General features: G+C 34.7%; 1 protein-coding gene across 1 annotated transcript in view; it reads right to left on the bottom strand.

Annotated features, from left to right (window-relative positions):
• Positions 1 to 15,981, bottom strand: part of PRKCI (protein kinase C iota) — a 63,372-nt gene that overhangs the window by 27,888 nt on the left and 19,503 nt on the right. The window contains exons 3-8 of the mRNA XM_045851422.1: positions 10,214 to 10,303; positions 8,252 to 8,302; positions 5,619 to 5,704; positions 4,328 to 4,468; positions 2,075 to 2,129; positions 711 to 769 (exon numbers count right to left, since the gene is read on the bottom strand). Of these exons, the coding sequence (XP_045707378.1) occupies positions 711 to 769; positions 2,075 to 2,129; positions 4,328 to 4,468; positions 5,619 to 5,704; positions 8,252 to 8,302; positions 10,214 to 10,303 (482 nt within the window). The remainder of the gene's footprint in view (positions 1 to 710; positions 770 to 2,074; positions 2,130 to 4,327; positions 4,469 to 5,618; positions 5,705 to 8,251; positions 8,303 to 10,213; positions 10,304 to 15,981) is intronic.

Below are 15,981 nucleotides of genomic sequence, written 5' to 3'. Positions count from 1 at the left end.
TTATGTTTGAAATTTTCCATAATAAAAAGTTGGGTTTTTTAAAGGTAACCAATAAAACATTACCTGTTAAGCATTAAAATATAAACGAAAATTCATGAGGCAGTAGGAACTACGTTTTTCATGACCAGAAACAGAGTTTTAATACTGAAGAACAGAGGTATAAACACTACGGAGCCAACTGGAGCGACTGAAAAGGGCTGCCTCTCAGAAGTCAGAGTAGGAGTGAAAGGTGTGAGGCATGACGAATCTGTTTTACTACAAGCTCTTTTCAAAAATTTGGTTATCGTTTTAATTAACATTTGTAATTAAAATTTTATTTTGTTTTAAAAACTGACAAAATGTCTCATAGTCAGAAAAAATAGTAGCAATTAAGATGCTTAATCATTTATACTTAAATAACAATTAGCCCATAAAATGGAAGGATCTATAAGTATATTTAAACAATACTGCAAGCATTCTAAATATTGTTCTTAAATATATTTTGATTTTTAGATTATATTATCTTAATATAAAAATAAGTTATTCTACCAGACCATTTCTTAATTTAAATGAATCTAATAACAATTATTAGATTAAATCAGAATAAAACTCTACAGACATTAAAAAAATAATTCCTGATCTAAAATCTAAGCAAGTCAGTTTGTCATATTTTTACATTGTCAGGTCTCAGGAAAGAACTAATGGCATAATGTACAATAAGACTAACTTACCTCCTTTTCTTCACCAACTTGGTCCAAACTCTCATGACTTGAAGGATTATATGGAATTACTAAAAACCCAATCCCAAACATGAAAAAAAGAAAAACAGCATCCATTAACTGAGTTTGACTTAAAGTTTTTTCTTCATTGATCATTTTAGTTTTTATTTCTGATCTTCATCATTTAAAATTAAGTTTATACTAATAAAAGTGTATGTAAATATGAGTTAAATCTTAATCTTTTTAAAAAGATTTTATTTATTCATTTTTAGAGAGAGGGGAAAAGAAGGAGAAAGAGGAGGAGAGAAATATCATTGTGTGGTTGCCTCTCACGTACCCCGTACTGGGGACCTGGCCTGCAACCCAGGCATGTGCCCTGACTGAGAACTGAACTAGCAACCCCTTTGGTTCACAGTCCATGCTCAATCCATTGAGCTATAGCAGCCAGGGATAAACCCTAATCTTGAATGAGGGTGAAGACAGCAAGAACCAATCAGTAGCCAAGTACTGACTTTACCAAATATTTTCGCTATTTTAAAAATATTTCTCTTCTTTACAAATTAATCGATTCCTTCCATAAGGGGACTCTGTAAACTCTATTTAATTACTTTAGTATGACCAAGGCATGGAGGTAGAGAGTCTCTGGGTTTTCGGTCCTTGCTTCTTTCACACTCGAAGTGTTCCTAACTGCTGCACCACACGGGTCAAGCGAAGAACTGACAGAAACTGGACTCTAGGCTTCTATTCCTTGAAGCCACTTGGGTCCCCCAGCCAAAAGCCTACATTTCATGTAACCAGCTTCTTCTATGAACAAGAGACTGCATTCTGTCCTTTCAGAAAAACTCCTTGCTTTGCCTTCTTGATTCATCCCATATCAGGCTTCTCTGTCCCATTAAACTGCTCTTTAAATTTACCAGGTACACACTAAGGTTTTGTATCTATTTGACATGTGAACTCACATGATCTTTTTTTAATTTTTTATACTGACCTCTGTATTTTTTACATACATTCTACTCCTAATAATAAAGATTTTAATTAGAAAAAGATCACTTTAACATCGTCAACATGGCCCACAAAAATCAGTATGTTTTCATTATTAAAAAAGAAGAGGTTTGCTAAATTTAAAGGGGTCTTGAAAGAAATGTATCTCAATTGGAGAAAATAATCATTTTTTTGTAGTTTACATAGTTGTCTTTTTAAAATGTCAAATATATATATGTTAAATATTGCGATGATATTGACACTGAAAATATGGTTACCTAAGTTTTATTTGGAGAGAACAGAAATGTTTTTAACTTGGGTGAACGAGCCTTCTAAAGAAGGCTTTGCAGGATGCTTTGTTAACAAACAACGGTTCCTGACAGCATCAGTCTCACCTGTCTGGGCGTGATCTGAGTGCATGGACGACTGATCCATTGGCATCATTGGTTCCTAAAAATATATCCAAAGAAACAGTAACTCAATGGATTCTTTTTAAATCCCAATATCTCTACAAATCCAGGAACATTAGTTTGATAAGACACAGAATAATATTAATATTTAAAATTATAATATTTAAAATCTATAACAAATATATTATTGTAATTAATTATAATATAAATCTTTAAAGTATGATTAATTGAATATTAATTATAATGTAAAGATTTATTATAATATTAATAATTTTAAATATTAAAATTAAAATTTGAAAAATATAACTTAAGTGACAGTTATATTGCTATATTTAATTTACTTTTAATCTTATTATATGAAACCATACAATATTCCTGTAAATGAGGTAATGTCACATTTCACAGATGACAGAAGAAACACAAAACTAATTTCAGACCAAGTAGAAATCAAAATTAAACACCTGTATACTCTGATTTCTCTTCTACACTACCTAATCTTCTTTTGAGCTCCACATACTCACTTTAAGTGAATATGGCTTCAAGTTGTCTATTAACCTCTTGAAATTGTATCAATAGTTTTGTGGGCTTCCTATTTTTCTGCAATTTCTTAAAAATGTCAGTGACCCCCAAAAGGATAAGGAATACCTCCTAGAAACTGACTTAACCTACCGTCAATAACCTCAGGATAATGCTAACTCAAACCAAAGTGTTACTATTTTATTAATCTTGGACCCAGGTTTAATGAATACCAGCATAAAAAGATAAACTTCAGAAGGAGCCTTAATTTACCATTATATAATCTAAAGGCTGCCTTAAAGATAAGCTCATGAATCTTTCAACATATTTAGCACCCATTCTAAATATAATTGCTAACCCTGTTTCTCTTTTCTTTTACATTTATAAACTCACACAAGTCATCCATCACCTAAGAATATGCACACAAATACCTATCAACAGTAACCTGTAAAAATTGTGTTTACAATTTTTGGCCTTCTGTCTTTCCTTAAGATTGGATTTTCACCTCCTTAATTTGTACAAGTCCACTTCTCAGCTTATATGAACTAGCTACATAACTCTAATACCAAAGAGATACCCCTAATAACCTACTTTCACAATGTTCAAAGAGGTTACTATGAATAAACACAGTATAATCATTCTAGAAGAAAATTTACAAAGCTTCATCCAGATCTTTTTAAAAATGCACATTCTTTAACCCAGCAATTCTACTTCTGGATCGTTAAGGAAATAAAAAGATTTATTTACCAGACAGTTCATTATGATTTTCTTTATAGGAAAATTTACAAAACTCATCTATTTAATCATGAAGAACAGGTTAAAAAATTATGGTATAACTTATAACAAAATACTCTGCTGAAAATGATAAGGCTATAGATAGCTAAATATGACCAAAACATATTGTTCAGGAAGAAAAATGGGTTAGAAAATAGTACGTACATGGTATCGTTTTTGTTAAAAAGCATGTAAAAGAACAAGACACATCCAAATATTATGTGCCTTCTGATAAACACTCCACTCTCTATAAAGAAGTCTCAGAAGCAATCCACAAAATGCAACCCACATGGAAGCATTTTAAATGTTTATACATATAAATCTGCATAGAAAAAGTTCTGGAAGGATACACACAAATGAAAATTACCTTTAGATGGTAGATTTCATGGGGGATTTTTATTTAGTTTTTCTTTATATTCATTTGTGTTTTCTATTTCTTTCCATAATGAGCATGGTTTAATTACACATTTAAAAGAGAGTGAAAAATAAAAATTTTAATACAAAAGCTCCCCAGTAATCTGACAATTTAAATAGCGAATGTGAGGACTCCAACTGTTCTCACCTGATCTCTGCTTGGTGTCAATTCTAGAATAATAGAGGTTATGAAACTTGTGAATTTAGCTTGAAGAGGAGAAAAAAATCTCTTACATGGCTCCCCCTACATCATCCTAATTCAGACCAGAGGATTCTATATCAGGCTAAACAGAAAAGTTTACTATATCCTACAAACAAATTTGTAATGACAATTCCCAAATTCACAATACATAAGCTGGACTGAAAGTATGCTTACTCGCATTCTGTAACAACACTGTTGAGAGTTGTGATTCCTTACCACCCTCCTATTTTAGTGTGTGTGTTAACAAAGTAGTGTTAACATACTACTAGTGTTAATGCTCTATTGCATTACGAAGATGCTCCATTGAAAATAAAGAGACAACTGTGTCTTACTGGTGGCAAAGAATGGCGCCCACATTCAATTGCGACAAGTTTGTGGCACTTCTTGTGAACCAGGAGTTTGCAGTTGATGCACTTATATCCCTGGCGTCCAAGTCCCCATATTCGGTCGGTACAGATGGCACAGTGGGCACGCTGGAAAGAGTAATTCAACAGGATTTAGGAGGGAAAAAAAAGAAGAAGAAAGAAAGAAGAAAAAAGAAGAGGGGGGATCATAATCATTCCCCAACAGTTTTCTCATAAAACGGCGTAAACGAGTGGATTTCTTCTCTAGCTCAGTTCTCTTCATCATACATGACTTTTCCTAAGCTATGATGGTTGGGGGGAACTAAACAGAAAAAAGAGCTTGTTTTAAAGAATTAGTGAAATTTGTGACTATGCTTTTTTCTGCTGTAAGTCCAAGAATTTTCAGTCTTCATATAATTAGGTTCAGAGTAATAAAAATAGGAAAAGCCAGTTAAAAAACATGGCAGAAAAAAGCTATACAAGGACTCTCAAGCAAAAATAAACCTTCCAGACTGTGCAGAGGTCAAACCAAAGCCCTGCTCCCTTAAAAAGCAGTACCTAAAGTGACTTTTCATTTCAAAGCTTTTTAAATATCAGTGCTACTGGGAAGAAGAATTTAGGAACCTCCAATGGTGGCTTCTATTTACACTAATGAATTAGAACTAGTTTTAAAATGGCAATGGGAGTCCACAGATTCACGGTTATCAAGAATAGTTAAAACCATGAGCTTCTGGAGATAAACTGCTTTCAAATTTTGGCTCTGCCACGTACTAGCTTTGTTATCTTGAGCAAGTTATTTAACTGCCTGTACCTCAGGATCTTCATTTGTAAGATGGAAATATGCAGAACCTATCTCATGAAGTTGTTGTAAGGATTAAGTGAATTAATATACATTGAACACGTGGAAAAGTGCCTGGTACAAAGTAAAAGCTAGATAAGTGTTTGCAGTTATTATTTTCTAAACAGTGAAAATTAAAATTACAATATTAAATGGTTTGTAAAATAAGCCTTATTTTCTGGGTGTCTTGAATTATATGAAAAAATCCAACTGCCACCCTAGCTATAAGCTAGGGTACCTATATAATTAATCATGAAATCAGGAATATTAAAAGTGAAAGGAGATTCTATTAAAAATTACCTCAAGAAACCAAGTGTACTCCAAACACTGGGAATGTTAGGTAAACTTACTCCTTTAAAAGGGAATAACAAGACTACTTTTCTTTCATAATAGGGGAAAAAACAGGTATCTCAAATCAACATTCAACAAACTAAGGTTTACCCTGTTGAAACGCTTGGCTTGAAAAGTGTGGCCATTTGCACAATAAAGCTTCCTCCAGCGGCGTGCACCTCGGCGGTAGATGGATTCTGAAGAGAGATTAAAAGTCTCAAGAATGAACAACTGTGAGTAAAAATCACTTTATTATAATTAAGTCTATGACTTTTTTCATGGTATTGATTGCAAGAAAAAATTTATAACGATAAAAACCTGAAAGTGAAAAAAATAAAACAAATTCATCAAGAGACTAGATGAAAACAAAGCCCATGGAGTATAAATGTTTCAGTAACTATTATTGCTTTTCTATTTTTTCATTTCCTCCCAACTTCTAATTTTGAAAAAATTTCAAGTCCACAGAGAAGATGAAAGAATAAAGTAATAAACACTTGCATTCTTCACCAAGATTTACCAACTACTAACGTTTTGCCACATTTTGCTTTCCAATTTTAGTGTATGTGCTACTGAAGGAAGAGGTTGCTTTCCTCCATATCTACACATTCACTTTTTTCATGAATCTCTTCCAAGTAAGTTGCAGATATAACACTTCACCCTTAAATTCCCACTGCCTGAGATTAAAGACATTCCCCCTCGTTCCACTTAAGCACAATACCATTACTGCATCTTAGAAAATTAAAACTTAGTATTACCTAATATACAGTTCAGATGCAAATTTCTCTATTTGCCCTCAATGTGTCAATCACAGCTTTCTTTTTCTCGCAGGGTTCTAATCAAGATTCAGGCATTGCATTTGGATGCTATACCTTTTTTGTCTCTTTAATGTATGCTAAAACATTCACTCGGCCTTATCTGTTATTTGTTTTTCATGAAGTAGACTTTTTTTTAAGTCTAGGAAGTTGTCTTAAGTCCCACCTTCTAGATTTATCTGTTTCCTCATCAGAGTCAGTACTAAATACTTTGGCAAAAGCAACACACAGGTGACGTGCATTTTTTACTGCATCACATCAAGGGATACACAAATGTTGGATTGTTGACTCCCATTACCGGTGTTCAATCTGTTAAAGGCAGTGATTGGTAGTTCTCTTTATTATAAAGATACATTTTCTTTTTTGTAAGTACTCTTACAAATATCTAAGGGACATTTTGTAACCATGAGAATATTTTCTTCCCTATCAACCTTTCATCCAATGGTTTTTACACTAATACTTTTCCTAAACAAAGAGCTCCCACAAAATCAAATCTAGATCACCTGCATAGTTTTCATTAAGTCAATCACTTTTTGATATTTGTATATGTGTATGTGCATAGTCTATTAGTTATTAATAGTAATATTCCACAACAGTTGTTAGTACTGTGGAAAGATTCCATTAGGTTTGTAAACTCATTTTAAAGCAAATGTAACACTGAGTTTACTATTCAAAACTAAGATAGAAAAGACCTGCTGAAATGCTCTGAATTAGAAACCTTGAGATAGTATTATACAGAACCTTAAATATAGATGTTTTATTTTTAATTATTTACTCTGTTAGGAGTAACCACAGCAGAAAGTTACTGTTAATAATATCTTAACCTAAAAGAAACCCTACTTCAGAAACTTTCATGAACTATGAATTGATATACTTAAATTTAAACATGTTAATATTGGCTAGGTACTAGAAGAGCCAAGAGACTACATTAATTCCCAGTCTAGGGCACATGACTGGGTTGCAGGCCAGGTCCCCAGTAGGGGGTGCACTAGAGACAACCACACATTGATGTTTCTCTCCATCTCTTTCTCCCTCCCTTCCCCTCTGTCTAAAAATAAATAAATAAGATCTTTTAAAAAATAGTTTTTATTTACTGATTTGAGAGAGAGGGAGACAGGGAGGGAAAGGGAGGGGGGAGAGAGAGAGAGAAACATTGATTTCTTGTTCCGCTCACCTATGCATTCCTTGGTTGATTCTTGTATGTGCCTTGACTGGGAGTCAAACCCATAACCTGGGTGTATCAGGACTACACTTCAACAGAGCTACCAGCTACCCAGCCAGGGCCATAAGCTTGCGTATTTAAGTTACATCAGGCCAAACAGTTGTTTGACTCTTTCAATACATTCATTAATTATATCCAATAGCTTGGACATTAAAAAAAAATCCTGTAACAATTCCTAAGGATGTATGCTGAAGTATTTAGAGGTAAAGTGTTATTTAGAGGTAAAGAGGTATTATGTCAGTTACTTACTCTCAAATGGTACAGCAGGATAAATAAAACAAGTGTATTTCTCATGTATATACACATATGCATATGTGTGCACACATACCAATACAGAGACAGAGCAAACACAGAAAATGTTAAAAATTGGTGAATCTAGGCAAAGGATACATGGTTATCTTTGTTTTAAATGTTGTTTCAACTTCTCCATAGGTTTAAAAATTTCCAGAATTAAAAACCCAGAGACATGACTTAAAGTTCATTTTATTTCAAAAGTGTAACAGATTATTATGTCAGTGAATTATGACTAAAAACTGCCTTATTTAGATCCGGCTAAGTAGAGTTTAGGCTGTTGTTAATATATGCTGAATTAGACTAAAGAATGGAAAAGAAACCAAACGAATTAAAAGTTTTATTTCTAATTTCCTTTCACTTGTGCCATTGTATCATAAATAACTTTATTTGAAGATAGGAAGTATATAAATACTCACTATCTTCTCCTGGACAGGGCATTCCAGGACGCTCTGGTACACAAGGAAATACTGAAATAAAAGAAACTAAAATTAATACAGCATATTTAAAACATACAAATTACACAGAATTTGAAATCCAGGTATCAAAAAATTGACCCAAATTTCAACCTGACCTCCTCTTGGCACAAGATAGATACATATGGTCAGTATTATTGTTCTGAAGAGATCCACTTTACCAAGGCTATCTAAAGACAGTTTCACGACAGTGAGAACCCATAAATAATGCATTAGAAGCTCAAATCTCACTCCAATCCCTATTACATCATTAATTATTCTTGTCCTTAGAGAAATCACTATTTCCTTACATATTTGTTGTAGTGATAAGTTTACTACAATGAAGAAGTAAAGTTAAATTACAAAAATGTATACAAATATGAACATAAACTTTACAGTTTTTTTAAAGATGTTTTAAACTAAACCTAGGAATAAATTATCACCAGAAATAGTACCCAAACCCCAAAATGTTAAGTTTTATCTTAGAAACTATATATTTATAAACAATGTAATTCAGACCATTTTTTATAAAGAGATAAAGAAATAGTATGTTTACGAACACTTAGTCCACTATTTGTGGTCTGTGACGTATAAAAGGACAAGGTTTAATAAAGAGCACAGTTAGGAAAGCACAGTTCCTTACATACCATTTTTTTTTAAAAGTTGAAATGTAAACTAACTGCTGAAAACAGATCTCCGATATAGTATAAAAAGTAATAAAACTTAAAATAGCCTCTTTAATACTATTGATCAATTGTTTCTTTAAACATTCATTGTAATTTTATTTTAAAAAGAGATGACCCCCAAAATGCAAGACTTCTGAAATTTGCTAGGATCTTAACAAATTAGATGACGGACTTCTTGGGAGTCACTATGTCAAATTCTGAAGGCAGAAAAAAGTCAAACTACTATTTTTTAAAAAACACACTGTATAGAAAAATATAAAGGAATTATAACAAGGTATTGAAATGATTCATTATACTTAGGGGAGATTTATATCTGTTTCTTAAAGAGTTCTCTGGGTCTCCTAAAGCTCCACAAATGTCCCATAAAAAACTGCCGCGTACTGCAATGCAGTACATTACGCGAGTTCTACATGAGATGAAAAAATGAGGAGTGGCATGGCTGAATGACAAGAACATGGATCTGGAATCAGAATTCCTAGATTTACAACCCAGGCCTCCATGGTACATGGTGTACATGTCTACGGTTACATGGTGGCTGAGTTTAGGTTTCTTCTCCTATACCACTACCTATGTTTCAGGCTTGCTGACCTGTAACACACTGATGTCTATAATGACTATGTAAATAGTTTCATTGTTACCCCTTAAACAAAAGAAAGGACATTTAAGATACCTTACCTTTAGAGATCATTATTTGCATAAATTGCAAAACTTCAAGGGGATGACTTAGGTTCAACTGGGCTCTCAATTCTTAACCTCTATGCTAAAGTTTGCTGTGAAACACTAATTTTTAATATTCATGGAGGCATACACAAAACAAATTTCCCAAGATTAAGAAAGCTGACTGACTTTGTCTTCTCTAGCAATTGAGAAGCTACCGAATAAGGACAATCACATAGCGACAAGGGATAGAGATTAAGAAAATGACATCGGCCCTGGCTGGTGTGGCTCAGTGGACTGAGTGCCAGCCTGTGAAGCAAGGGGTCACTGGTTTGATTCCCAGTCAGGGCACATGCCTGGATTGCAGGCCAGGTCCCCAGTAGGGGGCGTGTGAGAGGAAACCACACATTGATGTTTCCCTCCCTCTCTTTCCCCTCCCTTCCCCTCTGAAAATAAATAAATAAAATCTTAAAAAAAAAAAAATAAAATGACATCAGTATTATGTTTTAAATTGTCGAGAACATAGGGTTATTTTTTTTTTGAGTTATTACTCTAGAAGAGTAAGACAGGACTACTCCTTTACCATGAATCAGGAGTTCAGAATCCTTATTTAGCTCATACAGCCTAAAGGCTTCTTCTAACTCCAACTGAGATGACACAGTACACGGGTCTCCTACAAAACATAAAAAGCAAAGCAAAGCTCACTTTTTAAATCCTCCAAATGTGAGATTAGTAAACAATGTCTGTTACACAAAATCTTGAGGAATTACATATATGTGCATGGAAAAGTATCTGACAAGGACAAATCTTTAGGTATTTATTTAGACAATTCTATTTTCTAAAGTAGGTAATATAACTTCCACTTCTATTTCTACAAAATATTACAAGGTTTGTAGATAACCAATTTTATGTAAACCCATTTATATAAACCCATTTAATTCTCAATAATGTACATACTCAAAATAGAGCAAACAGAATCTACCACTGACCACCTTTTTGATTGCCCCTGCAATATGACTAATGGCCAGAGACAAGTTTTCTGTTACCTGTTTCTTTAAAAGAGGAAGTAAAAGTAGTTCCATTTCCACAATACAGTCTGTTAGAGGTCTCCATGTTGTCATTTTGTCAAATTCTTCCTTTCACCTGAGAGCCTGCTCAAGAGACTCACAGAAAGGAAGTGCGGCTAATAAAGCCCTCTGGCCTGAAGAGCAGTCCTATTTGAGATTTTAAATGTCAGTGTATAGATTTAGTAATCTTAATACACAGAGAGGGGAAGGAAGAAAAACCCTTCCCTTAGTCAACCAGGCAAAAAACTGAGTCACCCCTGGCAATCAATAAGATGACACATCTCTTCGTAGGATGGCATTCCTGGGTGAAAAAGTCATTTTGCACATAGTTAGGGCCTGAGCTGGACCCTCAACGCTGCTATTCTTTTGATCACTCCTGTGGATGCAACAAAAGTTACCACACACTAGGTGCCACCAACCCTGTCCAAACCTCAGTCCCTCTGGGCAGAGAACTTGGCCTAGTACATGGGAGAGAAAAACAAAGTCATCTTCCATGTTGCTATCCCAAAGAAATCAGAGTTTCTGTTCTGTTACAGAGCTACTTCCTTCCACCTTCTCTGGGTATTATTCCTTTAGCCTTCCTTAGTTCCATTTTTATTTTGGCTTTCCTTCCACAAGCTCTTCTCAGGCAAAGGCATACTTGAGTCTCCCTCTCAAAAACCTCTTCCCCACCCAAGAAGCACCGAAAATCTCTCAAAGTGGTGCCCTGCAGTACTTTGCACCCAGGCTTTCTCCCAGATCCTGTCTCTCTGTGGGACTTCTGCAAAATTACTTGTTTGAGCTTCCATTTTCTCCTATGTAAAAAGAGGGTTATTAGCTATATGGTAAGCATGATGGGAATACTAAAGATCACATATTTAAAATGACTCATAGTATGCTTGATCCAGCAAGGCTATGGCTTTTACTATTGTACTTTGATCAAAAGCCATAAATTGAATTAACTATTGTTAAAAGTATCATTATAACCATATTTTAAAATATCAACTTTTCCTTTTTGCTAGACATTGCCTTTTTGCCAGACCAGTATCTACTTGTTGTTGGCTGAAACCTGTACCCCCTTTTAATTTTATACCTAGAGAATGATATTTTTGAATAACCACAAGCAAGCGTGGAAATAAAAGTTAATAATCAACATTACGTATGTTCAAATCTATTTTGTTTTTATTAGACTGAATGTCTTTGGTTCAAGTATTACCTTTTTGAGCCAACTGTTTAATGCCTGATAAAGGAGGACACATTACTCAGAAGTAAAACATTCCACAGCGAGTCATCATGAAGCAAAGATGAAAGGAAAAGCTATTTCGTAAAGCCCACTCTTAATAAAATCTGAATTCACATCCTGAAACAGGCATACACCCAAAGTGAGATCTGCTCAGTTCAATGAATTTCAGGATAATGAAATCTGTATATTAAACAGAACTGGTCTTTTTTCAGTGTATTTACATTTTCTTCTCACCAATAAAAGGAAAGAAGCAAATCAGAGCATTGGGCCTCAAAATGTTTCATAAATGTGCAATATCCAGTGATTTATGAGATAACCTGACAATATGCAGAACATGAAACATATATAACTCTAGTTACATTAGTTATTTCAACATATGACTGAATTCAGTACCCCACCTTTAAGAGTCAACATAGCCTAAAACCAAAGCTGGTACCCTTTAACATTTGACTGAGACTGCACCACCAAATGCCTCTCTCTGATGTTTAAGCCTGCCAGAGATTTACAGAATCAGTGTCTGTTCCTACCAGGACCTTCCCACTGCCTCTGGACATCGGATTCAGAACAATATATACCACTTGCAAAAGTCATTGCACTCCCTACTCTAAAGGGTTCTGTTGCTTAAAATATAGATTTGTAAAAATTCTCCAAGAATGCTATGGTGTTTAGGTGGTAATCCTTTCAATATTGGGCCCTATAATAATAGTAATGGATTTCTGGCTTCTTACTTCCTTTTTCTGGGAGGTGGAAATCAGTGGTTAGAGAAGCACATGCTATCCTATCAAGCTATCCATCCTCAACTTCCACTTCTGGAGAAGACAAAGTAATAGGAACTGGTGTTAACCCTCCACCTAAAACAACAACAAAAAAAACTAGACAAAATAAATTTTAAAAATAATTAAAGATATTGAAAATCAAGCAACAGAGAATTAACTGTTCCCAAGTAACTTAAATGTATTCCGGAACAAAGCTCAAAAATATAAGAATACAAAAATATTCAACACCCATGGTGAAAGTCACAATGTCCAGGATCTAATAAAATATAACCAGGCATGTAAAGAAGCAGGAAAATGACCCATAACAAGAGAAAAATCAATCAACTGAAATTGACCATGAATTGATACAGAACAAGGAATCTATAGACATGGAAATTAAAAGAATCATTATAATTATATCCAACATGTTTAAGAATCTAGAAGCATTGAGTATGTTAAGTAAACATGGAAAATATTTAAAAAGACCCAAATGGAACATCTGGAAAAACTATAATGTCTACAATGAAAAAAATATGATAGGATTAATGGCAGATTAGACATTACCGAAGAAAAGTTTAGTGATTTTGAATTCACATCAATGTAAGTATCCAAAATGAAATGCAGAGAAAAAGACTGAAAAATGAATGGTATTACTGAGCTTTATAATTTCAAGAGGCCTAATATGCACATAACTGGACTCTATAAAAGAGGGGTATGGTAATAGAAAAAAAATTTTGGAGGGACAATGGCCAAAAATTTTCCAAATTTGATAAAAAGTATAAATCCATGGATCTACGAAGCTCAACAAATAACAAGACAAGAAACATGAAGAATACTAAAGCAGGACTATCATTAATAAATTGCTTAAAACCAGTGATAAAGAGAAAAATCTTAAAAGCATCCAAAGAGACAAATTACATTGAGAGGAAAAAAGATAAAGTTCACAGCAAATTTTGTATCAGAAACAATGCAAGCTAGAAGACAGTGTAGTGAATGAAAGAACACTCAACCTAAAATTATTTACTTGGGAAAATTACCTTTCAAAATTAAAGATGACCTAGAGAAATTCAAAGAGACAGAAATTCATAAAGAGAGTATATATAAGAGAGGTTACCAGGAGCTAGAAGAAAAAGGATGAGGAGTTACCATTTAATGGGTAGTTTTTGTTTGGATGATGAAAACCTTCTGGAAATGGGTAGTGGGGATGGTTGCATAACAATGTAAATGTGCTTAATGCCACTGATTTGTACACTTAAACAAGGTTAAAATGGTAAATTTTATGTTAAGTATATTTTGCCACAATAAAAACAGAATTTTAAAAAAGGAGTATTCTAGTTCTCATTCCACATGAATCAAAGTCAAGAGAGAATGCCCAGTCAAAAAAAAAAGAAAGTTTCAGAAGTGCTGAATAATGGCATTTATATGAATTTAAAAGCATATGAAAACACTATAATTTGTCACCCTGACTGGCGTGGCTCATTGGTTGGACATCATCCCACAAAGCAAAAAGCCGCCAGTTTGATCCCCAATCAGGGCACATGCCTAGGTTGTGGGTTCAGTCCCTGGTTGGGGTGTGTATGAGAAGCAATCGATCAATATTCTCCTCCCTTTCTTTCTCCCTCCCTCCCCCGCCCTACAATAAAGAAATAGCCCTGGATGGTGTAGTTCAGTGGATTGAGTGTGGGCTGGTAACCTAAGGATCCCCAGTTTGATTCCCATTCAGGGCACATGCCTGGGTTGTGGGCCAGGTCCCCAGTTGGGGGCCAAGTGAGAGGCACACACATTGATGTTTATCTTCCTCTCTTTCTCTCTCCCTTCCCCTACCTCTAAATAAATAAATAAATAAATAAACTCTTTCTTAAAAAGACACTTAAAATAAATATTTTAAAAAAAGAAACCACTATACTTTGTCATTTATACAATGGAATACTGAGAGAAAGCAGATCAGTGGTTGCCTGGCAATGAAGGGATGAGTAAAAGAATAGTTTGGGAAGGGATACATACAATACCAGTGGAGATGGGGATGCTCACAAGAAGGACACACCTTCCCAAAAACCAGAGCACAGGCTGAGTCTGGGAGCTCCAGTGCCCCATCAGGCTCCTACAGCCTCTCTTGCCTCACCTCTCAACCCAGCCCCACCCACTACTGCAAGGGGTTTCTCCCAAGTGGGCTTTAGTCTGATCCTTTTGCCTTTTGGGCATTTACACAGCCTGGTGTATAAATGGTAGTAACCTACACAGCTTCGTGCATAAACAGTAGCAACCAGAAATTACTGGGCAGAATAATGTCCAGAGCACAGAGGAGGGGCAAAGGCCAGAACTAAAAGTACTTGGGGACTTTTCTAAACAAGCTGCCTTCTGCATGGGGTACTCTATGCCTGGGGGTACAGGAAGATTTTCCAGGGGCCACCAGACATAGACAGTTTTTAAAAAGTTTCGATTTCCAGATCCATAACTTCCATATAAACTCCTTTCTAAACACCATCTGCCTGAGAATGTGCCTGCAGTGCAGTACCACACCTCATCTTTCCCAAAATTTTCTTTTCCTATTTTATAGAAAACAAGCATATATACCTAACACATAACATATACTCACACAAAAACCAGTAAATGATCACCAGAGCACTTTTATTTGTAACAGCCAAAAAATGGAAACAGCCTCCATATCCATCAACAGATGAATGGGTAAACAAATTGTGGTATAGCCACATGATGAAATACTACTCGTCAATAAAAAGAAACAAATACACTCAACCCATATAGCAGTAATTATGCTAAGTGAAAGATGCCTGATCAAAAAAAGAGAGAGAGTAGATGCTATATGACTTCATTCCTTTAACTCTAGAAAATGCAAACTGATCTATAGCAAGAGAAAGCAGATCAGTAGTTGCGTGGGATGTAGGGGTAGGACTGAGGAATTGCAAACCACAAGGAAATGTTTGCGGTACTGGATATGCTCCATATCTTGCTTGTGATGAAGATGTCCCAGGTGTCAAAACTCATCAATTTGTACGCTTTTAAATGTATAGTTTGTTGGATGTCAATTATACCCCAATAAAGCCATTTTATTTTTTAATTTTTTAATTAAATTTACTGGGGTGACATTGGTTAATTATATCAGCTTCAAGTGGACAATTCGATGACACATCATTTGTATGTTGCATTGTGTGCCCACCACCCAATAAAGTCATTTTAAAAAAAGATGAAATAAAGACACGAAAAAGCTGAAAGAATTCATCACCCATAAGCCTCCACTGCAAGAGATGTTAAAGGAGGCAGAAAGAAAAGAAGAGTTACCAAACAAGAT

Source organism: Phyllostomus hastatus, unplaced genomic scaffold, assembly GCF_019186645.2.
Source record: "Phyllostomus hastatus isolate PE091 unplaced genomic scaffold, TTU_PhHast_1.1 phas_contig_86, whole genome shotgun sequence".
Lineage (NCBI taxonomy): Eukaryota > Metazoa > Chordata > Mammalia > Chiroptera > Phyllostomidae > Phyllostomus > Phyllostomus hastatus.
The sequence above is the reverse complement of the archived record's forward strand: the minus strand, read 5'-3'. Positions and strand labels throughout refer to the sequence as shown.